The 27016-nt window shown below is 46.8% G+C and overlaps 3 protein-coding genes across 3 annotated transcripts; 2 read left to right on the top strand and 1 right to left on the bottom strand.

Annotated features, from left to right (window-relative positions):
* Window positions 1-36: 36 nt before the first annotated feature.
* Pmar_PMAR009054 (60S ribosomal subunit protein L4, putative) lies at window positions 37-1281 on the bottom strand (the record flags this gene model as incomplete). Its single annotated transcript, XM_002768370.1, has 1 exon — window positions 37-1281. One exon carries the CDS (start codon window positions 1279-1281, stop codon window positions 100-102), a length of 1182 nt encoding a protein of 393 aa, XP_002768416.1. The 3' UTR covers window positions 37-99.
* A 1451-nt stretch (window positions 1282-2732) lies between these two features.
* Window positions 2733-7423, top strand: Pmar_PMAR009053 (hypothetical protein; the record flags this gene model as incomplete). The annotated part of the gene is made up of 23 exons (XM_002768369.1): window positions 2733-2885; window positions 3025-3061; window positions 3114-3351; window positions 3398-3539; window positions 3589-3681; window positions 3735-3835; window positions 3890-3983; window positions 4030-4096; window positions 4142-4313; window positions 4363-4535; window positions 4587-4742; window positions 4807-4969; window positions 5054-5198; window positions 5245-5390; window positions 5442-5540; window positions 5595-5658; window positions 5720-5905; window positions 5951-6100; window positions 6157-6405; window positions 6459-6563; window positions 6614-6789; window positions 6842-6984; window positions 7030-7423. 23 exons carry the CDS (start codon window positions 2733-2735, stop codon window positions 7353-7355), a joined length of 3378 nt encoding a protein of 1125 aa, XP_002768415.1. The 3' UTR covers window positions 7356-7423.
* A 4516-nt stretch (window positions 7424-11939) lies between these two features.
* Pmar_PMAR009052 (hypothetical protein) lies at window positions 11940-14731 on the top strand (the record flags this gene model as incomplete). Its single annotated transcript, XM_002768368.1, has 4 exons — window positions 11940-12093; window positions 12558-13009; window positions 13091-13307; window positions 14694-14731. 4 exons carry the CDS (start codon window positions 11940-11942, stop codon window positions 14729-14731), a joined length of 861 nt encoding a protein of 286 aa, XP_002768414.1.
* Between the last annotated feature and the right edge of the window lie 12285 nt (window positions 14732-27016).

Genomic DNA, 27016 nt, shown 5'->3' with positions numbered 1-27016 from the left:
TATCATCAACGTAATAACACAACACAGTTCACCAATATCCTCTTCAGATATCAAACGCTCTTATCGAGATAATATTTCGTCGTGTGCTGCGAGTTAAATTTACTCCTCGTCTTCGGATTCGCTCTCGACGGTGGGCTGATATGCAGCAGTGAGCTCCTTGTAGAAAGTCTTACCGACATTAGCGCTCTTCTTAGCCTGCTCAGCACGGGCACGGATAGCAGCAACCTTCTGAACATGAGCCTGAGTACCCTCCTGCTGGGCCTGAGCACGCAGCTTAGCACGATGAAGAGCACCAGGGTTAAGCTTGGCCATCATCTGGCGGTTCTTCAGGGCATTCTTCTTCTGGCCAACACGGCGAGCAGGAGCAAGAGCAGGACGGCAGACAGCCTGAACCTCCTCAGAGTTGATGATCTTAGCCACATCAGCATTGGTCATCAAAGGCCTAGGAAGCCTGTAACCAGACTTCAAGGCAGCACCGGACCTGTAGGAACCGAAGAGCTGCTGGAGACGGTCGAAGGCGGGCTGAGTCCAGATAATGAATCTGCCGAAAGTGCCACCAGGAGCAACCTGCAAGAGGTTGAGACGATCAACCTGGCAGAGCTCGATACCGGGGATGTTACGGAAGGCCTTGGTAAGACCATCACCCTCGGCATAGACGACAAGAGGACCACGACGCATGACATAACGACGGTTACGCATCTTACCGGCGCCAGCACGGATCTTCTTAGAATCCTTAACCCTCTGGACGTCGGCACCAGCACCAAGGGCCTCAAGGACGGCAACGGCATCCTTAGTCTTCTGAACAGACTCAACACCCTCAGAGAGGACGAGAGGAAGCTCAGGTACCTCACCAATGCGATGACCACGGGCCATGACAAGAGGAGGCAAGGCAGACGCGGCAATGGCAGAGGCCATGGCATGACGCTTCTCAGTCAGATTAGACTTGCGATGCCAGCGTCTCCAGGTCTTAAGAGGAGCGAACATTCCACCACCACGGCACATGTTACCGAAGGCACCCTGACCCGAACGGTGAGTACCACCACCAGGGACACGAGGGATACGAGATACGGCACGACCGGTACCCCAAGAAGCGGCAGCGGTCTCATAACCAGCCTCGAACTTAACACCACGAGCCTGACGCTTGTTCTTGGCCATAGCGGAGTGGACAGACCTCACTAGGTCGGGCCTAAGAGGAGCCTGAAAGACGGTAGGAGCACATGTAGTGCTGGATGACGATCCAGAGAGATCGTATACTGATACGACGGGCCGAGCGGTAGACATCGTGAAGAGGTCAAATTACCTTACAGTTCATGTCATGTTACAGCCAAGAGTCGATTAGCTATGGGCGAGCGCTTTCATCATCACGCATGATTTTCGGTGAGGGAGTGGGGCAGTACACTATCTTAAGTGAGCTCAAACGTCAAGCCTCCATGCCGTACCTTGCACATGCTTTGTCTCGTACTAGGACCAGAGTGTACGATCCCCACCCAGGGAGATCTAGATCGAGGGCTAGCATCTACACGATGATGTTACTACACAATGTGTAGGTATAACAGCGATGGATAATACCGTATAAGCAGGATAGTATGGAGGGGACTAGATCCGTTAATGTGAGGAAGGCAGTTCGGAAGAAGATATATAGAGAAGGTGATTATGAGGATGATGGATGACGCATCAATTGACAAATACTCATATCACACTAATATCATATGATTAGGAGGATAGATGATGCAGACCGGACTTGTGAACGGTCCTAGTCTAGTGTGGAAACTGAACGTCATTATAGACACATTATCTCAAAGGTAATGATTGTAGTTGCTCACTTGGATTTCACACCATCGCTCTACCAGATGTACAAGCCCTCAGTCAAATCTTGAATGCATAGGGCCCTATCTCGAGTATCACAGTAGGCGCTGTGTGTGGGATGAATAGGTGGAATTAGAGTAGGATTGATATGGGGCAGATCTACTCGGCTACGAGTACCACCTTGATCACCCTATTGCGGCGGATAAGGTCCAAGGTTTTGTTCTCCTACCATGCGGTAGATAGCCTCCCCTGGCCACTCAGCATATATCGAGGATGAATGCACGAATGGGGATAGTATTGATGTCCCCTTCCTTTGAGGATTATGATGATCTTCACCTATAAATAGACTCTACTATACTCCCATCCTATTTACATCGATCAATGGGGCGTAGTAGCAGTACAGGTCAGGTTCGACATCATATGATGTTTGATGAGTGGGTCTCCAGAATGTACCTGCACTTCAGGCTACTTTTTAGGCTTATCCGGGCCTATGCACCTGTCATGCTTGCTGTAGAGGCGTCTTATGCAGATCACGGGGGGAAAGTGTAATAGGGAAGGCAGTGCACAATATAACTGTAGGGTATCATAATCAAGGTTTGGTATCGGCATCACATTCGGTCTTGGATTACCATGTCAACCACTGCTGTAGTTGAGGTTGTATCGACAGTTGTTATCCATCACTGCCTACTTGCCATGTCTCAGGAACTCTAGCTCCGATTCATGAATCATTTCTCGACATTGTTACCATCATTTATGCTATGTTGAGTTAACAAGTCATAATGGATTGTTATCATCTTATCAGACTCTTAATGTCTTCGTCATCCTCTTCGAGTAGTACTGCACATCCTGTTGTGAGAGGTGGAGTGACTGGAGGACAAGGGAGCTCTGAGTCTATTCCTGTGGCCGTCTTGGCTGCAGCACAAGCCATGACCCCACCCGAGGGTATGGACTTGGATACTCTCTATCATGGCAACCCTGAACTTAACCTACAAGATTTCATACCATTAGCAGAGAAAGCTGAGGAAGCTGAGGAGAGGATAATGAGCGGTATGAGAAAGCAAAAGCGTGGAGGGCGAAAGGTAGTGCCGTATCGATAGCAGTCGTATTGTGATGAGTCTTGGATATGGGTTTACTATTCATAGAGTCTTTCTAGCCAATGCTCTTTGTCATTGATGCTCTCTTTGTCATTGTTGCATGTAATACGATCATCCTGTTCAGGCTGCAGCTCATGCGGGATCGGATGTGGAGATGGGAGGTAATGGGAAGATACTTGTCATATATAAGTGGGCAGTAACATTGAATGGTAGGTGATGGTATACCAGGGATAGGGGGGAGTGATGGTGATATGTCTTCTTGGATGACGGATGGTGATGATGAAGATGAAGAGGAAGAGGGCGGCGATGCTGATTCAAGTGGTCTATCATCATATGACTCATCTGACCTCGATGACCTACTCATGAGCAATAATGCAAGCCAATTCCTCAAGAGTAAGGCTAGGCATAGAAGGAGACGACGGAAGAAGTTGAGGGAGAGGAGAGCTAAAGGGTAATATCGTATGGGAAACCTTCAACATGGACGCTGTGTTCCTCAGTCTCAAGCCTAAGAAACACAAGCGCCCAACAGTTGCTTCCGGTCCATCGAAGAAGGTGAGTCCAGAGGTGAGGGAGATGCTTGGTAAGGCTAACAATGCCTTCCTTAAGCGGGATTATGATGCTGCTATTGATGATCTTAAGGTAGAATTCTGACCGCATGCATCACGTCTGCCCCCTATTCTTACTATAGGAAGCAATCCGCCTAGGGCCCGGAGTTCCTGATCCATTCCTAACACTAGGTCTAATATACGAGGAGATGGGGGATGCTAAGAAGGCTCTAGAGGTGGGGTACAGAAATCGTGTGATATAATGGATTTATGGTAACTTAACAACCAGGTGCTCTTGGTGGCTGCACATTTGACTCCAGGAGATACTCAGCTTTGGAAGAGACTAGCTGAGAGGTCAAGGGATGAGTTAGGGAACTACACTCAGGCCGCGTAGTCATAGTGTTTGCATACATGCTCATTATTGACCATCATCCTCTATATTAGATACTGCTTCCATAGATGTTGGAGATCAATGCCGGAAGACGGTACTGATGAGGCTAAATCAGTGCTATGGGACATGGCTGATTGCTTTATGAAGGTATTGCCACAAGTTTCACTGTGAATGACCGAAACACTATCATTAGATAAAGCGCTATGCGAGGGCAGCACGTTATCTACAAATGTTGTTTGAAATGCATCCTGGCGACCTCGGTAATCTGCATGATACTAGAAGCATAAGAATATGCATCATCTTAGTCATCGGGCGTATGTTGTCCAAGGCCCTGTACCTCCAAGCAGACAAGCCAGCCACTGCTCGTGTATTGGAGGTATGCCTAGGTGTGGATAGTGATAGTAGCAGCAGCACCAGTGCTGACCATCCCTCGCCATCTCCACGGGATGCTGATCTTATGAACATGCTCTGTGAAGTGTAAGGCACGGTTTAGGTTACGTACTACTCTCATCCAGTACTGTTACAGGTACATTGACCTGAGGGAGTATGGCAAGTGTCGAACAATACTTGGTAAATTCCTTATCCCGTCCAACGTATCAATAGAGGATAAACAGGGTTTGGTCGCAGCCCTTAGTGTGCAGCCTATAGATCTAGTGGTCAAACTGGGTGTGGCCGAGTCGTATTATCATGCACAGACAGGTAATAATACTAACCACTAGTTGTTATCATCATACCTCACTCTTGATACAGGTACGGCAGAGCGGCGATCCTCTGGTAACGCGAGGACTACAGAGGAGGCATTGGCTCTAACCAAACAGGAGCCACCTATGGGTGCTAGTCCATTGGCGAAGGCGTGCTGTGGAGTATTACTCATGGCAGCTGCACAAGAGATGGAGGATAGTGGTGGTAATAGGATGGAAACAATGTCTTATCATCATCATTGTATTGGTACGATACGGTTACACTGTAGGTAATGCTCCCACTGGATTAGAGGATCTCCATCTACAATTGGCTGATGCTATGCATGATAATGGTCATACCAGGGAGGCGTTGGAGCTGTTAGTTGCTCTAGCACAGCCTGGCAAGGTTATCGACCCCGTACATGCTAAGACACTGTGCGGAAGAATAGGAAAGTAATAACCATAACTATCATGACTCTATACTGTCTATACAGACATCATACACTCAGAAGTGCCCTCCCTATTGTTATTCTTCAGTTACTACTACGCCCTCGGTGATATTGAGAGTGCCGGTATATACCTAGAAAGAGCAGTGGAGACTAAGGCTATCAATGCAGCGAGGTTATCTCATGAGGATGGCGATATCACAGCAGCTACTTCACCCCAACAGGATGACCCTACTGTACTGTTTATATTTCCTTCAGCCATTAATTTATGGTAGCTACCAGGTTCTGGTACAGCTATCCGATATATGGCGTCGGCTGGGCAGGAGTGCTGATGCTGATAGGCTACTATTAGAGACTTTGAGCTATGAGGATTTACTGATGTGCAGGAGTTTGCCTAGGGCTCATAGTACTAAGGAGAGGAAGACAGCGTAACAATGATCATGGAGTATCCCATTGCGTGTGTAGCATGCTTTCATCAGATACAACACTTTGATGGCAATATTGGATAGTGATGAACTGGAAGTGCATAGGGATACATCTCAGAAGCTGCCAGAAGATCTACACGATAAAAGGCTGAAGTATGGCTGATCTCATCGTGTGGTCATGGCTCGTTATCTATTTTGTTCTATTAGATTTGCTTCAGCGTGGATAAGTCTCATGAGAGATTGTGAGCTAGATAATCAGCGTGCTGTGAGGGTAATGAACTGAGTTACCCTTAACACCTCTCCATCATCTCCTCACTACCTTCGTGTCTCAGTATCGAAGAAGTCAATATCCACAATACTTCAACACGGCTACGCATCCTGTGAGCCCGAATAAGAAGAGTGCTCGTGAGGGCGGCGGCTCTACACCTAAGGAACTGCTCAGTGAGGCAACACCTCTTATTAACTTCGGGAGAGACGATCCCAAAGCAGTGGCGGAGGCTAAAGCTAAAGATGGGATGGTAATTATCATAAGATGCTACTGTAGCCTAGTCATTGGTGTTCAGCCTGCACTGCCTCGTATAAAGAAGGAGATGCAACTGCTGGGCATCGATGACCTGTTCGGTGATAAGGCCTTGGTTGACTTCATTATCAGAGGCTCCAATGTATGCCACCTGGTCGGTAGAGAGCAAGAGGCAGTGGAAATTATAGAAACTGTAATAAGGAAGGATTTATAAGTCTATCCTGTAGCATATTAGCGACCCTCTAATAGGTACTACACTCCCGTCGAAAGAGATGGTCCAGCAGTGGTGGTGCTGAGGCATCAGATAAGGCAGGTGGTACTGCCTCAACAATTGAGGCGGGTGGTGGGACGCAGTCAGGAAGGAGTACTGCTGATAATGCCATCCCTGTCGGTGGTGGTGGAGGGTCCGAGCATATATCCAGGCTAGAGAAGGCCAGCTTCAACCTGGCAATCAAGGCCCGTATGAGGAAGGTTGTATTCAAATACCTCCGACAAAGAGTAAGGGCATGGTATTAATGTCGACTGCTATCAATGCGTCCTTCGTGCTTTAGGCTGTGAATAACGCTCATGATAAGGACTACTACACACTATCACGTACACTAAGCTATCTATCCAAACTTATGTTCTACGATATCGCAGCAGGAGATGAGGAAGCAGTAGGTTTGGGTATGGGCTATTATTATTAGTAGTAGCAAGTGATGTGTAGGGCTTCTCAATGCACTCGGATGAGGTGAAGGGCAAAACTACAATGCGGAAGGGGACCAAACCAGATCAGCTAGAGTTCATCGACCAACGAGCATGGTTGATAAGACAGGCTATCAAGTACCCTCAAGTGTATGAGTATACTCTCATACTGGGTCATCTTAGTACACTAGCCCAAACGTAATAATATTCCACCTCTTCAATAGAGGACTGTAGCCGATGATCTCTCCAGGCATCGATATAGCGTCAGAGAGTACTACCGAGCCATGAGGCTACGTCCCAATGATCCCTACCCAGCTCTACTTCTCACAGCGTCCCTCACTACAATGTCTATATCACGTGTGACGTACGATAGACAACTTACCATCACCAAAGGTAGTGTTTAGCCCTTGGGCGTATGCTGATGGCATCATGTTTCAGCTTTGGCGGTATTCCAATTGTATGAGAAGCTCCGACTTCAACAGGAGGGAGTATCAGGCGTGTTGGCCAAGGCTGAAATAGCTTACAATCAAGGGAGACTTTGGCATCAACTCTCTGTCTTCCATCTAGCTGATAGGCTCTATAGACAGGCCTTGAGTATTATCCATGAAGCTGAAAGCAATGGCAAGATGTATTACGAAGTCCATGAAGTAGAGTATGTACGCTTAGCAGCTGCATACAACCTAGCTACACTGCATGTACAGACTGGTAATCGTACTATGGCAGCTAGAGTACTCGTACATAATATAAGGCCTGCTCTACAATAATGGTTGCCATTATCGTCTATGCCTCCTTCGTCCTCTTCCCTATTATCGATATCGACATTACCATTATCGTTTTCTTAACGACTATTTCAAGAACTACGTATTCATTGGATAACTATTCTCGTTGTGTTAGTCTACTGCTACTCCCAGGCCTATCAGATGGTCATCGGAGTATCATGAAGTGGATGATTTTAGGTCTACGGCATAGGGAGATCCATGAGAAGACACCACTCGAGCTGTCATGTTATCTGTTCCGGCATCAGGTGTAGTGGTCATGACTACAGCCGCGGCAGATGCCGTGATGGAGCCAATGATGGCAATCATAGGGTGCCAAGGCTATGTCCTCCTCGCACAACGAGGCCTTTGCTAACCTGGGTATCCCGAGCACTATCACGGACATTCCCTGTTGTATAGCTCTTATCGATGCCAATATTCTACCTAAATCCTCGTAGTGGTTGTAGAAAGGAAGCTGCAATCGAAAGGCGCAAGGATTCGGCCGGTTCCTTCGACCTAATGAGTACTGAGTCCTTGGCTCCAAAGCTCGATGGTAATCCTTTAGCGCAACACCGTACATATATTCCGAGACTGAAATTTCCGTCTCGTTATTAACGACCATGCATCTCCTACTCTAACACGCCATCAAATCCTACTTACTCTGCGCGATAGTACTCTCATCTTTACAGTGCATGAGCTCGATGAAGCCACCGGAGTAGATGCAGAAAGAGAAGCAGCAAGACTTCTCCAGCGGAGTATGCTGATGCTGGAGGGTAAGGATGTGAGAGTATCATCCTCTACTAGTATCCGAGACACTGGGTTATAAAGGCTTATCGGAAGAAGACGCTTCAAACTATGGTATTGAGTAGTGGTGTGATGGAGTTTCCGAACGTTAACGTTAACTTTGTGTTTGGCGGCGTTATGCTGTACATATTTGGAAAGTCGAAAGCGGGCATTCTGGTGATAGTCGCAATCAATTGACACCTAGCCCTACTCGAGCTAGGTATAGGCTCTGCTATTGAGTATAACACCTTATTCACAGCATATGCCCATGATTCAATCCCCATCATAGTAGCATGCTCGCATGTACCATACCTAAACGTATCACTACTGTCCTTCCCAAAACAGCTGTAAATATCCTCCATCTATCGGAAGGGGTGCGCAGACGCCATGTAAGTATCTTAGATCGTTTCAAACCACCCTAGGGTTGGGAAACTTACTTGCTCAATTCACTTTGGCTTGTGGCGTACTTGAGCCATGTATCACTCCCCAGGTACCTCGTAGAGAGTTATTGAGAAGGATTGAGGAGTTGGCTCACCTACCTCCGGCATTGGAATACTTCCGTTCCTCGGAGATGGAGTCCATACACGCCATGATAGTGAGGGATATCCGCTCGAGTAGAGTCGACTTTGAAGTACTCAATGCGGCTTGGCGTATAAGTCTAACACTTTCGTTCTAGTTCATTACTCGATACTCAAGTGCATGCAGCCTAGCTGGATACGTCAATGCAGAGCTGTACACAGCTATAGCCGATAGGCTATCACCTCGACATGACCGTAGCAAAGTGCGAGACGTTAGGCATCCACCCGTTACTTGTGGTAATGTCATGACTTTATTATCCCGTATCGCCACAGGACGACGACACTCCACGCGGACAATGGTCTCGCGGGAGGAGGTACGGCTTTTTGATGTGTTAATCGATCATTTGGTGAGTTGTCCGGTATCTACTACAACTTATCATTCACCTCCGACCTTCAGGTTTGTAACCCACCTCGGCAGCTAACCGCAGCCAATGCAGCTATCATATGTCGTGCCATAAAGTCGGCATACGAGAGAGGGTTTTTTGATATGCAGCCATGGATGGGATCTACCAGTCATACCCTTCTCACAACAGTCATCCTTTCCAGAACAGTAATAACGTTGGAGGGTTTCGGTTTTGCTTTGACATCCTCAAGGTGATTCGGACTACTGCTATATTCCCGCGTAGGTACTTTACCAGCCAGTGTCCTTCACCATCGATGATATTGTCTCGATTTTGGGTGCCTGCGCGGTCCTGCCTGGACTAGATGACTTTCCCGTCATTACACTAGAACGTTGTGTACCATGGTTATTCGCTAATGTTGGTGATGGGATTGACCCTGCGCAGATTAGTGCTTTATTGAGCTCTATAATGCATATCTATCGCGACTATTGGGCAGATGACGAATTAGCGGTCATCGCTTGTTTGAATGATAACCATGAGTTACCCCAATATATCCATATGCCTGATAAATTGGCTGTGAGGCTAGTGAATAGCTTGAAGAATAGGACACATGAGCCGGCTGAGCTGGCAAGGATTGCTTTAGGTGCGGCTCGCTTGTGTGCTTGAGTTTCGGTATCTCTCTACAGCCATGCTGTCGTGTTGGTTAAGATCCGCATTATACGAAAAGCAGTATATTTCTGTGTGGGAAACATGCTTCAAGTTCGGAGATTGAGATTGTTTGTCGCACAATCGCTGTGCTCGCTGGATCTTGAAGCATGTCTATAGCCGGTGATTGGACTTCACTAGATAGTCAGTAAACACAAGCAGTGTGGTTGAATATCTGCTGCCAGCACCACAGCATTTCTGGCGGTGGAGCATCTCAACTGACATGTGTTTTAGTCAATTGTAATTGTGTCTCCGACTTCGAAACCGGACCTTCCGAGTGTGAGTCCAATGAAAGATTATACTACAGCAGCTAGCGATCATAGTTGTAGTGCTCAAGGGATACCTGACCTAACCAATGAGCCGAGGAGCAAAGTTCGCGGTATCGAAATGTTGGATTCAGAGCTTTGTGTTCCATGTGGATAGGTTGCGTACTACAAGCGTTTTCTTTGGGAAGGCATGTAAGATGCACGTAGAAACGAGAAGATGGGGAGTATGAAGTGTTACCATAGTCCGAGAATCTCGCATAAACTTTTTCGCTGATAGCAGGTTCTCTAGGAGGGCGAGGATGTGATGATAGTAGGGCTGAACGGCTAGTAACTAGCCGCTAGTTTGTACGGAGCGGAAGTGATGAAAGTAAGAAGCCTGGATAGCTCGATAGGGACCTTTTTTCACGAGAAGTTGTTGCTTCTTTATGCTCTCTCTCGAAATTTTACTCTGAGCATAGAATGCACAGCAGGTCGCGCTGAGCGGAAACTTCGCATCCTGAGTGACCCGTTTAGAATGGGTCATTCTCAACGAAGTATCTTAGATGAATCATCTCAGGTGATATTCACGTACAACTTGGTTGAATACGTTCACCGTTTTGTGATAATTTCACAACCAATATGGTGGCGAACTTGTATGGTCGAACCAAACACGGTTACATGCCGCTGCTATCAGAACTACCAATCAGCTGAGGCGATACGAAGGCGAAATCCATATAACCGTTAGAGTGCGTAGGAGGGTTCATATCGATCTGTGATAACACGATGATGGAACTTCGTTGGGAACATTGGCCGGTAGAGCTACGCCTTAATCGGGGACTCTAACATGCACTCACATACATGCTAAGATATGTATAGATATAGATAATATGGCGCATATAGGATATTAGGCGCATATCAGATATGCCATATCTATTAGATATGCGCCTAATATCCCCGTCCATATCTAACATCGGGGTCTCTAACATCCCAATAATTTGGCGTCACCAATCACCACGAGGAAATGTCCCTGAGTGACAAGTTTCCTTCAATATGATAGTAGATGTGACTCTATTCTGCTAACAAAGCAGTGGTGATGGATGAGAAAGGCATCCAGAGCGTTAAAATACCAACGATTTTCGAAGTATCGTGGAATTGGAGATAATGGGAGAGGTGAATACTATTCATTTCAGGTTTGTGGTCGATGATGCCACTTATCGAGCTGGATTGAGTCAAATTAGGCTGCGCGCGGAGTAATCTGCGACACCCAACAGATAGTGGAGGGAGTCAGGAGTTGTATAAGGTAAGCAACCCAAAGAACGCGCTAGCATGGGGAATGGAATCGAAGGTTTAAAACGACATAGTCGTGGGAGAATTTCTCTGCTCGAGTAAAGGCACTCGGGGTTCCATCACCTTCGGCAATATCCACCGATATCTAAGAAGGAGGAAGTGGCTCCCAAGTTTCGGTGTCGGTGGAGGAAGACCGTCGAAGCTGGAAAAGCTAGGTCAGCAAATAGTTAGTCATCGCTTGGTCACATTCCTTCCTCTTAGTTCGTAAATGGTTAGAGCCCATACCTCTACCAGACATCGAACTTGAAAAGCTGGGGAGGCGATTACTCCTATCCAACCACTCCTGTACCTCATGACATCGAAGACACTATACTGTCGGATGCCATGAAGGTATATGCCACGGCGAGGATGCCAGAGAATTGCAACGAAGTAGTAATCAATACACGTTCACTTATCATCTTTAGCATAAATCACACAACTCTGTTCTGGCAGACAGCCCGTTGCGGTATATTCACGACCGCATCCATTCTCAGTATGGATATAGTGGAGTACAAAGGTAGTATTCTTGTATGGAAAGCAAGGCTAAGCATACAGAAACAAACACATCATATCATTGAAGGTAAACGGGACGAAGTTATCGCCGAGTCTGCTGGAATGCACATGAAAATGTGCTTCAGCAAGTACCGTAAGTTGTCCGTCATTATGACCAAACTACGCCCTACCGGAGACAAGCGTCCCAAAGAAGCCTACAAGACCAAGTGTACCGCCATCGGCCAGATGGCATCTACCAAGCAAGCTACAGTGGCAAGTGAGATCCGTAGTCGTTCGATCGCGTCTAACTCGTCTTTCGTTGCTCCCTCGGGTTCGCCGGATCGTGTAGTACTCGCACGGTGTGGTGGGAGTAGTCCTAAGCAATCTCTTGCGCGCCCAAGTACGGATGATACCATCCCGAACAGGAGATCTGCGGGGATTCATGGACCTGGCGATTCTATCCAACGTAACGTTGGTGCCACTACGGTCGTCTCTACCTCGCCTGTCGATCTCGAGGACGCTCACGTTTTTCGTACGTCTACCGACTCTGTGGACCTCACTCCTTCGCTTCCGGCCACTGCATGGCTTGGAACTAACCTCCAGACTGTCACTCTCGGCACCAACCCAGATGTCTTGAAGACATTGTCTTCCATCTGGGTTCGGACACTGGTGGAAATGATATCAGTATGGAGGGAGAGATCTCTCCATCTGATCTAGAAAGGGATCTGTTGGAATGCTCAGACCCTAACGCTAAGGTGTGCCCTCTACCACACCCTTGTACCCATCATTGGGAGAAGGCTCAGACCGAGATCGCGGCTAGGGCCTCTCCCCTACACAAGAGACACAACTTTGTCTGGGCGGATGAGCCAGTTGATGCGGATATGACACCCATCTCCTACTGCCACCCACCCACCCCCAGGCCAAGTCCACCAGTGATCCATGTACCCAAAAAGTCCTCGGGCGAAGCCAAGGCTGTTACTCAGACCAAACGAGCCCTCAGGGGAATGGCTTACCTAGCCAAGGTAGCCTTTCAAGGCCTACCTTCGGGAAAGAGACAAACGGCCGAGCTCATCCTCGAGCAACTCACCGCGCTCATTGAGAGCCTCTTCGATTCGGATGACGACACCCCCTCGGACGCCACCCTACCCAATCCCTCCCAACCACTGCCCTCTCGTGGCAGTGGCCGAGTCACGGTTAGGCCGCACGAATAGTGGCCCAAGCCGGTGATTATCCTACGTGGTTCCCCCGATGCCCCTGCCCTTGCCCCTCCCCAGTTCGCGGAGCTGAGGGTCCATACCTTGGACTGTCTCCCTCGCTCCATAGTGGTGACGGGAGTCTTCCCAGTGGGCAAAGCTGGTGTTGGCCTGTCCTTGGCTGACCCCAAAGATCTGGAGACCTGTATACAGAAGCTGGATGGTTTCCGTGGCTTGAAGGCTGACAAAAAGCAGTTGAGGCACCCTAGGGTCATCATCTTCAATCCGGCAATCAACCGTAATATCTCCCTTGGTGCTCTTAACAGGGAGGTATCGGAATCCAACCCCCAGCACACAGCGGGAATCAATGGCTCACTGGTGACGAATCTTCACTGGAGAGGCCCGCACCTGGTAGTTGCAGTCTGCCCATCTCTATTCCAGAGAATGTTTGCACTACCTACCAAGAGGATAATACTTAATCGTTTGTTGGTGAGGTTTGACTTTGCCCATGAGTCATGGGCCATGACATAACGATATGTTATTATTGCTCGAAGCTCGGACATATTTCATCGGTCTGCAATGAACGGGACTCTACCCCCCACTGCAGCCGATGCAACGGAGCGCATGAGCGCAACGCCTGCGAGGCAACGGCATCTACCTGCCGTGACTACGTTGATGCCAAGAAAGCTGCAGTAGATCACGAGGCCACCGATCTCAACAAGTGCCCCACTGCGAAAGCTTTCGCACGCAGGCTGGCTCAGCGCACGAACTATGGCTCGCAATGCTGAGGCTCCTACAGCTCAACACTGGGAAAAGACGAGAGACATCATCTCTCATACCTTCCTGGAGCGACTGGGATATCCTACTACTACAAGAGCCATCAGTTCAACTATCGTCCCCTATCCATGACAATCATGGTCGTCGTGGTGGTGCCACCACCGTGGTGGGGCCACTATACTGACACCCCGAGGCCTCGGTGCTACTACAGTATTGGCGGAAGAAGGCCGAGAAGGTATGCGAAGTAGAGACGTAGAGAAGCTTTTAGGATAGTAGAAGTGTTGGAAGTGTGGTAAGGGAGTACATGCGTGCCATCAGTAGTCTCTTCCTCAAATGTCCCTGATTTTGTGTCGTCAACATGCGTGGTTGTCATTGCTCTCATCGGGATGCACCACGATCGCGGTCGATGGTGAGTAGTCATTTGCGGAGGACTACTCTACTGGGTGAGTTGAACTGAATGCGCGGAAATTTGGCGTCATCACGGATTTGAAATGGAAAAAATATGAGCGTCACGGCTGAAGATGATTTCTTATCGGCGCAAACTAGATGGCTTTTGCAAGTGAATTGTTTGGTGTTTGCCGCTGGACTCACTTTACGGGAATGCGCCATATAGAGACCAAAATGGTGGTGATGCCGTTCGGAAAATAATTAGGGAAAGAAGTATCTGTGATAGTCATTTTTGATAATTTGGCGTCACCAATCACCCGGAGGTAATGCCCCTGAGTGACAAGTTTCCTTGAATATAATAGTAGATGTATAGTAGATGTGACTCCATTCTGCTAACGAAGCAGTGGTGATGGGAGAGAATGTCATCTAGAGTGTCATAATCCAACTGTTAGAATACCAACGATTTTCGAAGTATCGTGGAATTGGAGATAATGGGAGTGGTGAATACTATTTATTTCAGGTTTGGAGTCGATGATGCCAGTTATCGAGCTGGATTGAGTCAAATTCGGCTGCGCGCAGAGAAATCTGGGACACCCAACAGATAGTGGAGAGAGTCAGGAGTGATTTAAGGTAAGCAGTCGAAAGAACGCGCTAGCATGGGGAATGGAATCGAAGGTTTAAAACGACATAGTCATGGGAGAATTTCCATGACCGGGCATCGAACCTGGTTATGAGATGAAATGCACTCTGCACGAATTGAACCCACGTATCGGACATGATTGATAGATCCATGGAAGAGTTGCAGCCACCGAGAGTTGAACATGGCTAAAGTGAAATGTAGTTGGCAGGAATCGAACCCTCGTATTGATCATGAATGATGAAAATACGCTTGTAAGAAAATTGCAGTCTCCGGGAATCGAACCTGGATATCGCACCCGAGTATCGTACCCGGGTATCGTGGCTGGATCAGTCGAAATGCAGCTAGGGGGAATCGAACCCACAGCCTGTTATCAAATGTTCGAAAAGTCCTGTAGCCGGGAATTGAACTCGCGCCCTATAACATGCAGTCGTCTTCTTTTATAGTGTGTGGTTGGCCATTATCATTATTAACAGCACTTATGCCCTGAACACTTGAAGATGGATGAGATGAGGAGACTGGAAGAGATCATCAAAGAGAACGGATTAGAAGAACATAGTAACAGAGGGGCACACGGTCGCATTTAGGAATTTCGAGACGCAGTGGGAAGTTTATGCAACCGGCACGACTGCTATTCCGACCATAGTATATCACCGTAGCCATCTGGCTCAAGGTAAATATCAGGTCCACTCTCTGGGCTGCAGCCGAAAGGTGAATGCCAGTGACGACCCTTTTTGGCACAGCGTATTCTCAGAGTACATGCACTTATTGAACATCTCCCCCTCCACCCCCTGGACAAGGTTCCTTCTTCAAGGAAGGTCCGAAATAAGCATCATTGTCCAAGGGGAGCGGGGCAAGCTGCATGGATCATTGCCTTCAAGGTTGAGGATCAAAAAAGGACATCAAAAGAGTGTTTCAAGTAGGGGATCGCGTGAATGTAAGGGCTGGAGATATTTTGTACTCAAGTTATATTAAAAGTTGCCTCATGCGAGGCGCCCTAAAAATTGCGACGGGATCCGTTAGAATCTCGCGACGGGAATTGGAGTAGTTTTCAACTAGCAAAAAGCGCATCTCCGCAAGGCGTCATAGATAGCGCTATTGCCCCTCCCGCAAGGATAGTAAATTTCTGCATTGAGAGATGGTGTTCAATGTCGGAAGTGTATGACAATTGGTAATTATCGAGAAGTTCATAAAATTTAAACTTTCACATTAACATTAATATTTCAAGTTCAACACGATTTATTTCATTATTCAGTTGGAGCATAGGCTCCGCAAAAATTGTGTAAGTTCACATGTGTGCAGTCATGCCACACGGCAATCTTTAGTAAAAGGCGAAAGATTGATTCGCTTTGAGATGACCGCTGTGATATAGTGTAATATCTTGAGGAGGTATGGCCATATATGGAAATGAAAGAAGGATGGGGAATTTGAGGTATAGTTAAAAAACTAAGTGAATCATTATATGATTCTGACTGTAGTACAAAGGGCTCAGACTATAGATGATTCTTATTATATTATAGTTGGTGGCAGCGCTATCTCTTCGTTTGCGCTACGCCACCGCTACCAGAAATTTCGCTGTGGAACCCACACTTGGTAGGCCCTGGAGCTTTACAGTCCTCAGAAGTCGTGCAGTGAGCTGCTCCGCCCCACGAGAGCGAGCTGCTTGAGCCTCGCCCAACGCCAGCCAGGTAAGTTACCTATCAATTTCGCCCATTCGTCTTGTTTACAAAGTTAATGGTGGAAATCGGGTAAGTAGGGAGAAGTGTTGAAAAATTAGATGTTCGACAAGTTTATTCCAGTTGGAAATTCATAGATTGTTGATTATTATTTAAAGTTGCCTCGATAGAGGCTCGGGTCCGCCACACTCAGCAAGTCGTGCAGGGCTGAGGCGACAGTCGAGTCGGAGCATGGTCAGAGACCAAAGCCACCGACTCCCCAGTGAAAAATTGTTGTGACAGTTCAAGTTAGCAGTAGCTAACATATAAGTTGTCACACTTATAAGAACAGATACTACACTTGATCATAGCCAAAAGGCCGAGAAGGTATGCGAAGTAGAGACGTAGGGAAGCTTTTAGGATAGTAGAAGTGTTGGAAGTATGGTAAGGGAGTACATGCGTGCCATCAGTAGTTTCTTCCTCAAATGTCCCTGATTTTGTGTCGTCAACATGCGTGGTTGTCATTGCTCTCATCGGGATGCACCACGATCGCAGTCGATGGTGAGTAGTCATCCGTGGAGGGATACTAAACTGGGTGAGTTGAACTGAATGCGCGGAAATTTGGCGTCATCACGGATTTGAAATGGAAAAAATATGAGCGTCACGGCTGAAGATGATTTCTTATCGGCGCAAACTAGATGGCTTTTGCAAGTGAATTGTTTGGTGTTTGCCGCTGGACTCACTTTACGGGAATGCGCCATATAGAGACCAAAATGGTGGTGATGCCGTTCGGAAAATAATTAGGGAAAGAAGTATCTGTGATAGTCATTTTTGATAATTTGGCGTCACCAATCACCCGGAGGTAATGCCCCTGAGTGACAAGTTTCCTTCAATATAATAGTAGATGTATAGTAGATGTGACTCCATTCTGCTAACGAAGCAGTGGTGATGGGAGAGAATGGCATCTAGAGTGTCATAATCCAACCTTTAGAATACCAACGATTTCCGAAGTATCTTGGAATTGGAGATAATGGGAGTGGTGAATACCATTTATTTCAGGTTTGGGGTCGACGATGCCAGTTATCGAGCTGGATTGAGTCAAATTCGGCTGCGCGCGGAGTAATCTGCGACACCCAACAGATAGTGGAGGGAGTCAGGAGTTGTATAAGGTAAGCAACCCAAAGAACGCGCTAGCATTGGGAATGGAATCGAAGGTTTAAAACGACATAGTCATGGGAGAATTTCCATGACTGGGCATCGAACCTGGATATGAGATGAAATGCATTCAGCACGAATTGAACCCACGTATCGGACATGATTGATAGATCCATGGAAGAGTTGCAGCCACCGAGAGTTGAACATAGCTAAAGTGAAATGTAGTTGGCAGGAATCGAACCTTCGTATTGATCATGAATGATGAAGATACGCTTGTAAGAAAACTGCAGTCTCCGGGAATCGAACCTGGGTATCGCACCCGAGCATCGTACCCGGGTATCGTACCTGGGTCAGTCGAAATACAGCTAGCGGGAATCGAACCCACAGCCTGACATCAAATGACCGAAAAGTCCTGTACCCGGGAATTGAACTCGCGCCCGATTACATGCAGTGGTCTTCTTTTATAGTGTGTGGTTGGTCATTATTATTATTAACAGCACTTATGCCCTGAACACTTGAAGATGGATGAGATGAGGAGACTGGGGGAGATCATCAAAGAGAACGGATCAGAAGAACATAGTAACAGAGGGGCACACGGTCGCATTTAGGAATTTCGAGACGCAGTGGGAAGTTTATGCAACCGCCACGACTGCTATTCCGACCATGGTAGATTACCGTAGCCATCTGGCTCAAGGTAAATATCAGTTCCACTCTCTGGGCTGCAGCCGAAAGGTGAATGCCAGTGACGACCCTTTTTGGCACCGCGTATTCTCAGAGTACATGCACTTATTGAACATCTCCCCCTCCACCCCCTGGACAAGGTTCCTTCTTCAAGGAAGGTCCGAAATAAGCATCATTGTCCAAGGGGAGCGGGGCAAGCTGCATGGATCATTGCCTTCAAGGTTGAGGATCAAAAAAGGACATCAAAAGAGTGTTTCAAGTAGGGGATCGCGTGAATGTAAGGGCTGGAGATATTTTGTACTCAAGTTATATTAAAAGTTGCCTCATGCGAGGCGCCCTAAAAATTGCGACGGGATCCGTTAGAATCTCGCGACGGGAATTGGAGTAGTTTTCAACTAGCAAAAAGCGCATCTCCGCAAGGCGTCATAGATAGCGCTATTGCCCCTCCCGCAAGGATAGTAAATTTCTGCATTGAGAGATGGTGTTCAATGTCGGAAGTGTATGACAATTGGTAATTATCGAGAAGTTCATAAAATTTAAACTTTCACATTAACATTAATATTTCAAGTTCAACACGATTTATTTCATTATTCAGTTGGAGCATAGGCTCCGCAAAAATTGTGTAAGTTCACATGTGTGCAGTCATGCCACACGGCAATCTTTAGTAAAAGGCGAAAGATTGATTCGCTTTGAGATGACCGCTGTGATATAGTGTAATATCTTTGAGGAGGTATGGCCATATATGGAAATGAAAGAAGGATGGGGAATTTGAGGTATAGTTAAAAAACTAAGTGAATCATTATATGATTCTGACTGTAGTACAAAGGGCTCAGACTATAGATGATTCTTATTATATTATAGTTGGTGGCAGCGCTATCTCTTCGTTTGCGCTACGCCACCGCTACCAGAAATTTCGCTGTGGAACCCACACTTGGTAGGCCCTGGAGCTTTACAGTCCTCAGAAGTCGTGCAGTGAGCTGCTCCGCCCCACGAGAGCGAGCTGCTTGAGCCTCGCCCAACGCCAGCCAGGTAAGTTACCTATCAATTTCGCCCATTCGCCTTGTTTACAAAGTTAATGGTGGAAATCGGGTAAGTAGGGAGAAGTGTTGAAAAACTCGATGTTCGACAAGTTTATTCCAGTTGGAAATTCATAGATTGTTGATTATTATTTAAAGTTGCCTCGATAGAGGCTCGGGTCCGCCACACTCAGCAATTCGTGCAGGGCTGAGGCGACAGTCGAGTCGGAGCATGGTCAGAGACCAAAGCCACCGACTCCCCAGTAAAAAATTGTTGTGACAGTTCAAGTTAGCAGTAGCTAACATATAAGTTGTCACACTTATAAGAACAGATACTACACTTGATCATAGCCAAAAGGCCGAGAAGGTATGCGAAGTAGAGACGTAGAGAAGCTTTTAGGATAGTAGAAGTGTTGGAAGTGTGGTAAGGGAGTACATGCGTGCCATCAGTAGTCTCTTCCTCAAATGTCCCTGATTTTGTGTCGTCAACATGCGTGGTTGTCATTGCTCTCATCGGGATGCACCACGATCGCGGTCGATGGTGAGTAGTCATTTGCGGAGGACTACTCTACTGGGTGAGTTGAACTGAATGCGCGGAAATTTGGCGTCATCACGGATTTGAAATGGAAAAAATATGAGCGTCACGGCTGAAGATGATTTCTTATCGGCGCAAACTAGATGGCTTTTGCAAGTGAATTGTTTGGTGTTTGCCGCTGGACTCACTTTACGGGAATGCGCCATATAGAGACCAAAATGGTGGTGATGCCGTTCGGAAAATAATTAGGGAAAGAAGTATCTGTGATAGTCATTTTTGATAATTTGGCGTCACCAATCACCCGGAGGTAATGCCCCTGAGTGACAAGTTTCCTTCAATATAATAGTAGATGTATAGTAGATGTGACTCCATTCTGCTAACGAAGCAGTGGTGATGGGAGAGAATGGCATCTAGAGTGTCATAATCCAACCTTTAGAATACCAACGATTTCCGAAGTATCTTGGAATTGGAGATAATGGGAGTGGTGAATACCATTTATTTCAGGTTTGGGGTCGACGATGCCAGTTATCGAGCTGGATTGAGTCAAATTCGGCTGCGCGCGGAGTAATCTGCGACACCCAACAGATAGTGGAGGGAGTCAGGAGTTGTATAAGGTAAGCAACCCAAAGAACGCGCTAGCATTGGGAATGGAATCGAAGGTTTAAAACGACATAGTCATGGGAGAATTTCCATGACTGGGCATCGAACCTGGATATGAGATGAAATGCATTCAGCACGAATTGAACCCACGTATCGGACATGATTGATAGATCCATGGAAGAGTTGCAGCCACCGAGAGTTGAACATAGCTAAAGTGAAATGTAGTTGGCAGGAATCGAACCTTCGTATTGATCATGAATGATGAAGATACGCTTGTAAGAAAACTGCAGTCTCCGGGAATCGAACCTGGGTATCGCACCCGAGCATCGTACCCGGGTATCGTACCTGGGTCAGTCGAAATACAGCTAGCGGGAATCGAACCCACAGCCTGACATCAAATGACCGAAAAGTCCTGTACCCGGGAATTGAACTCGCGCCCGATTACATGCAGTGGTCTTCTTTTATAGTGTGTGGTTGGTCATTATTATTATTAACAGCACTTATGCCCTGAACACTTGAAGATGGATGAGATGAGGAGACTGGGGGAGATCATCAAAGAGAACGGATCAGAAGAACATAGTAACAGAGGGGCACACGGTCGCATTTAGGAATTTCGAGACGCAGTGGGAAGTTTATGCAACCGCCACGACTGCTATTCCGACCATGGTAGATTACCGTAGCCATCTGGCTCAAGGTAAATATCAGTTCCACTCTCTGGGCTGCAGCCGAAAGGTGAATGCCAGTGACGACCCTTTTTGGCACCGCGTATTCTCAGAGTACATGCACTTATTGAACATCTCCCCCTCCACCCCCTGGACAAGGTTCCTTCTTCAAGGAAGGTCCGAAATAAGCATCATTGTCCAAGGGGAGCGGGGCAAGCTGCATGGATCATTGCCTTCAAGGTTGAGGATCAAAAAAGGACATCAAAAGAGTGTTTCAAGTAGGGGATCGCGTGACTGTAAGGGCTGGAGATATTTTGTAGCCAAGTTGTATTACAAGTTGCCTCATGCGAGGCGCCCTAAAAATTGCGACGGGATCCGTTAGAATCTCGCGACGGGAATTGGAGTAGTTTTCAACTAGCAAAAAGCGCATCTCCGCAAGGCGTCATAGATAGCGCTATTGCCCCTCCCGCAAGGATAGTAGATTTTTACATTGTGGGATGATATGCAAAGTCGGAAGTGTATGACAATTGGTAATTATCGAGAAGTTCATAAAATTTAAACTTTCACGTTTACATGAATATTTCAAGTTTATCATGGTACATTTCATTATTAAGTTGGAGCATAGGCTCCGCAAAAATTGTGTAAGTTCACATGTGTGCAGTCATGCCACACGGCAATCTTTAGTAAAAGGCGAAAGATTGATTCGCTTTGAGATGACCGCTGTGATATAGTGTAATATCTTTGAGGAGGTATGGCCATATATGGAAATGAAAGAAGGATGGGGAATTTGAGGTATAGTTAAAAAACTAAGTGAATCATTATATGATTCTGACTGTAGTACAAAGGGCTCAGACTATAGATGATTCTTATTATATTATAGTTGGTGGCAGCGCTATCTCTTCGTTTGCGCTACGCCACCGCTACCAGAAATTTCGCTGTGGAACCCACACTTGGTAGGCCCTGGAGCTTTACAGTCCTCAGAAGTCGTGCAGTGAGCTGCTCCGCCCCACGAGAGCGAGCTGCTTGAGCCTCGCCCAACGCCAGCCAGGTAAGTTACCTATCAATTTCGCCCATTCGTCTTGTTTACAAAGTTAATGGTGGAAATCGGGTAAGTAGGGAGAAGTGTTGAAAAATTAGATGTTCGACAAGTTTATTCCAGTTGGAAATTCATAGATTGTTGATTATTATTTAAAGTTGCCTCGATAGAGGCTCGGGTCCGCCACACTCAGCAAGTCGTGCAGGGCTGAGGCGACAGTCGAGTCGGAGCATGGTCAGAGACCAAAGCCACCGACTCCCCAGTGAAAAATTGTTGTGACAGTTCAAGTTAGCAGTAGCTAACATATAAGTTGTCACACTTATAAGAACAGATACTACACTTGATCATAGCCAAAAGGCCGAGAAGGTATGCGAAGTAGAGACGTAGGGAAGCTTTTAGGATAGTAGAAGTGTTGGAAGTATGGTAAGGGAGTACATGCGTGCCATCAGTAGTTTCTTCCTCAAATGTCCCTGATTTTGTGTCGTCAACATGCGTGGTTGTCATTGCTGCATCGGGATGCACCACGATCGCAGTCGATGGTGAGTAGTTGCCCGTGGAGGACTACTCTGGGTGAGTTGAAATGAATGCGCGGAAATTTGGCGTCATCACGGATTTGAAATGGAAAAGGAATGAGCGTCACGGCTGAAAATGATTTCTTATCGGCGCAAACTAGATGGCTTATGTAAGTGGATTGTTCGGTGGTTGCCGCTGGATTCACTCTCACGGGAATACGCAATATGAGAACAAAATGGTGGTGATGCCGTTCGGAAAACAATTAGGGAGAGAAGTATCTGTGATAGTCATTTTTTATAATTTGGCGTCACCAATCACCAGGTGGGAACGTCCCTGAGTGACAAGTTTCCTTGAATATAATAGTAGATGTGACTCCATTCTGCTAACGAAGCAGTGGTGATGGGAGAGAATGTCATCTAGAGTGTCATAATCCAACTGTTAGAATACCAACGATTTTCGAAGTATCGTGGAATTGGAGATAATGGGAGTGGTGAATACTATTTATTTCAGGTTTGGAGTCGATGATGCCAGTTATCGAGCTGGATTGAGTCAAATTCGGCTGCGCGCAGAGAAATCTGGGACACCCAACAGATAGTGGAGAGAGTCAGGAGTGATTTAAGGTAAGCAGTCGAAAGAACGCGCTAGCATGGGGAATGGAATCGAAGGTTTAAAACGACATAGTCATGGGAGAATTTCCATGACCGGGCATCGAACCTGGTTATGAGATGAAATGCACTCTGCACGAATTGAACCCACGTATCGGACATGATTGATAGATCCATGGAAGAGTTGCAGCCACCGAGAGTTGAACATAGCTAAAGTGAAATGTAGTTGGCAGGAATCGAACCTTCGTATTGATCATGAATGATGAAGATACGCTTGTAAGAAAACTGCAGTCTCCGGGAATCGAACCTGGGTATCGCACCCGAGCATCGTACCCGGGTATCGTACCTGGGTCAGTCGAAATACAGCTAGCGGGAATCGAACCCACAGCCTGACATCAAATGACCGAAAAGTCCTGTACCCGGGAATTGAACTCGCGCCCGATTACATGCAGTGGTCTTCTTTTATAGTGTGTGGTTGGTCATTATTATTATTAACAGCACTTATGCCCTGAACACTTGAAGATGGATGAGATGAGGAGACTGGGGGAGATCATCAAAGAGAACGGATCAGAAGAACATAGTAACAGAGGGGCACACGGTCGCATTTAGGAATTTCGAGACGCAGTGGGAAGTTTATGCAACCGCCACGACTGCTATTCCGACCATGGTAGATTACCGTAGCCATCTGGCTCAAGGTAAATATCAGTTCCACTCTCTGGGCTGCAGCCGAAAGGTGAATGCCAGTGACGACCCTTTTTGGCACCGCGTATTCTCAGAGTACATGCACTTATTGAACATCTCCCCCTCCACCCCCTGGACAAGGTTCCTTCTTCAAGGAAGGTCCGAAATAAGCATCATTGTCCAAGGGGAGCGGGGCAAGCTGCATGGATCATTGCCTTCAAGGTTGAGGATCAAAAAAGGACATCAAAAGAGTGTTTCAAGTAGGGGATCGCGTGACTGTAAGGGCTGGAGATATTTTGTAGCCAAGTTGTATTACAAGTTGCCTCATGCGAGGCGCCCTAAAAATTGCGACGGGATCCGTTAGAATCTCGCGACGGGAATTGGAGTAGTTTTCAACTAGCAAAAAGCGCATCTCCGCAAGGCGTCATAGATAGCGCTATTGCCCCTCCCGCAAGGATAGTAGATTTTTACATTGTGGGATGATATGCAAAGTCGGAAGTGTATGACAATTGGTAATTATCGAGAAGTTCATAAAATTTAAACTTTCACGTTTACATGAATATTTCAAGTTTATCATGGTACATTTCATTATTAAGTTGGAGCATAGGCTCCGCAAAAATTGTGTAAGTTCACATGTGTGCAGTCATGCCACACGGCAATCTTTAGTAAAAGGCGAAAGATTGATTCGCTTTGAGATGACCGCTGTGATATAGTGTAATATCTTTGAGGAGGTATGGTCATATATGGAAATGAAAGAAGGATGGGGAATTTGAGGTATAGTTAAAAAACTAAGTGAATCATTATATGATTCTGACTGTAGTACAAAGGGCTCAGACTATAGATGATTCTTATTATATTATAGTTGGTGGCAGCGCTATCTCTTCGTTTGCGCTACGCCACCGCTACCAGAAATTTCGCTGTGGAACCCACACTTGGTAGGCCCTGGAGCTTTACAGTCCTCAGAAGTCGTGCAGTGAGCTGCTCCGCCCCACGAGAGCGAGCTGCTTGAGCCTCGCCCAACGCCAGCCAGGTAAGTTACCTATCAATTTCGCCCATTCGCCTTGTTTACAAAGTTAATGGTGGAAATCTGGTAAGTAGGGAGAAGTGTTGAAAAACTCGATGTTCGACAAGTTTATTCCAGTTGGAAATTCATAGATTGTTGATTATTATTTAAAGTTGCCTCGATAGAGGCTCGGGTCCGCCACACTCAGCAATTCGTGCAGGGCTGAGGCGACAGTCGAGTCGGAGCATGGTCAGAGACCAAAGCCACCGACTCCCCAGTAAAAAATTGTTGTGACAGTTCAAGTTAGCAGTAGCTAACATATAAGTTGTCACACTTATAAGAACAGATACTACACTTGATCATAGCCAAAAGGCCGAGAAGGTATGCGAAGTAGAGACGTAGAGAAGCTTTTAGGATAGTAGAAGTGTTGGAAGTGTGGTAAGGGAGTACATGCGTGCCATCAGTAGTCTCTTCCTCAAATGTCCCTGATTTTGTGTCGTCAACATGCGTGGTTGTCATTGCTCTCATCGGGATGCACCACGATCGCGGTCGATGGTGAGTAGTCATTTGCGGAGGACTACTCTACTGGGTGAGTTGAACTGAATGCGCGGAAATTTGGCGTCATCACGGATTTGAAATGGAAAAAATATGAGCGTCACGGCTGAAGATGATTTCTTATCGGCGCAAACTAGATGGCTTTTGCAAGTGAATTGTTTGGTGTTTGCCGCTGGACTCACTTTACGGGAATGCGCCATATAGAGACCAAAATGGTGGTGATGCCGTTCGGAAAATAATTAGGGAAAGAAGTATCTGTGATAGTCATTTTTGATAATTTGGCGTCACCAATCACCCGGAGGTAATGCCCCTGAGTGACAAGTTTCCTTCAATATAATAGTAGATGTATAGTAGATGTGACTCCATTCTGCTAACGAAGCAGTGGTGATGGGAGAGAATGGCATCTAGAGTGTCATAATCCAACCTTTAGAATACCAACGATTTCCGAAGTATCTTGGAATTGGAGATAATGGGAGTGGTGAATACCATTTATTTCAGGTTTGGGGTCGACGATGCCAGTTATCGAGCTGGATTGAGTCAAATTCGGCTGCGCGCGGAGTAATCTGCGACACCCAACAGATAGTGGAGGGAGTCAGGAGTTGTATAAGGTAAGCAACCCAAAGAACGCGCTAGCATTGGGAATGGAATCGAAGGTTTAAAACGACATAGTCATGGGAGAATTTCCATGACTGGGCATCGAACCTGGATATGAGATGAAATGCATTCAGCACGAATTGAACCCACGTATCGGACATGATTGATAGATCCATGGAAGAGTTGCAGCCACCGAGAGTTGAACATAGCTAAAGTGAAATGTAGTTGGCAGGAATCGAACCTTCGTATTGATCATGAATGATGAAGATACGCTTGTAAGAAAACTGCAGTCTCCGGGAATCGAACCTGGGTATCGCACCCGAGCATCGTACCCGGGTATCGTACCTGGGTCAGTCGAAATACAGCTAGCGGGAATCGAACCCACAGCCTGACATCAAATGACCGAAAAGTCCTGTACCCGGGAATTGAACTCGCGCCCGATTACATGCAGTGGTCTTCTTTTATAGTGTGTGGTTGGTCATTATTATTATTAACAGCACTTATGCCCTGAACACTTGAAGATGGATGAGATGAGGAGACTGGGGGAGATCATCAAAGAGAACGGATCAGAAGAACATAGTAACAGAGGGGCACACGGTCGCATTTAGGAATTTCGAGACGCAGTGGGAAGTTTGTGCAACCAGCACGACTGCTATTCCGACCATAGTATATCACCGTAGCCATCTGGCTCAAGGTAAATATCAGGTCCACTCTCTGGGCTGCAGCCGAAAGGTGAATGCCAGTGACGACCCTTTTTGGCACCGCGTATTCTCAGAGTACATGCACTTATTGAACATCTCCCCCTCCACCCCCTGGACAAGGTTCCTTCTTCAAGGAAGGTCCGAAATAAGCATCATTGTCCAAGGGGAGCGGGGCAAGCTGCATGGATCATTGCCTTCAAGGTGAGGATCAAAA

Source organism: Perkinsus marinus (genome assembly GCF_000006405.1).
Source record: "Perkinsus marinus ATCC 50983 genomic scaffold scf_1104296968428, whole genome shotgun sequence".
Taxonomy (NCBI): domain Eukaryota; phylum Perkinsozoa; order Perkinsida; family Perkinsidae; genus Perkinsus; species Perkinsus marinus.
The sequence above is the reverse complement of the archived record's forward strand: the minus strand, read 5'-3'. Positions and strand labels throughout refer to the sequence as shown.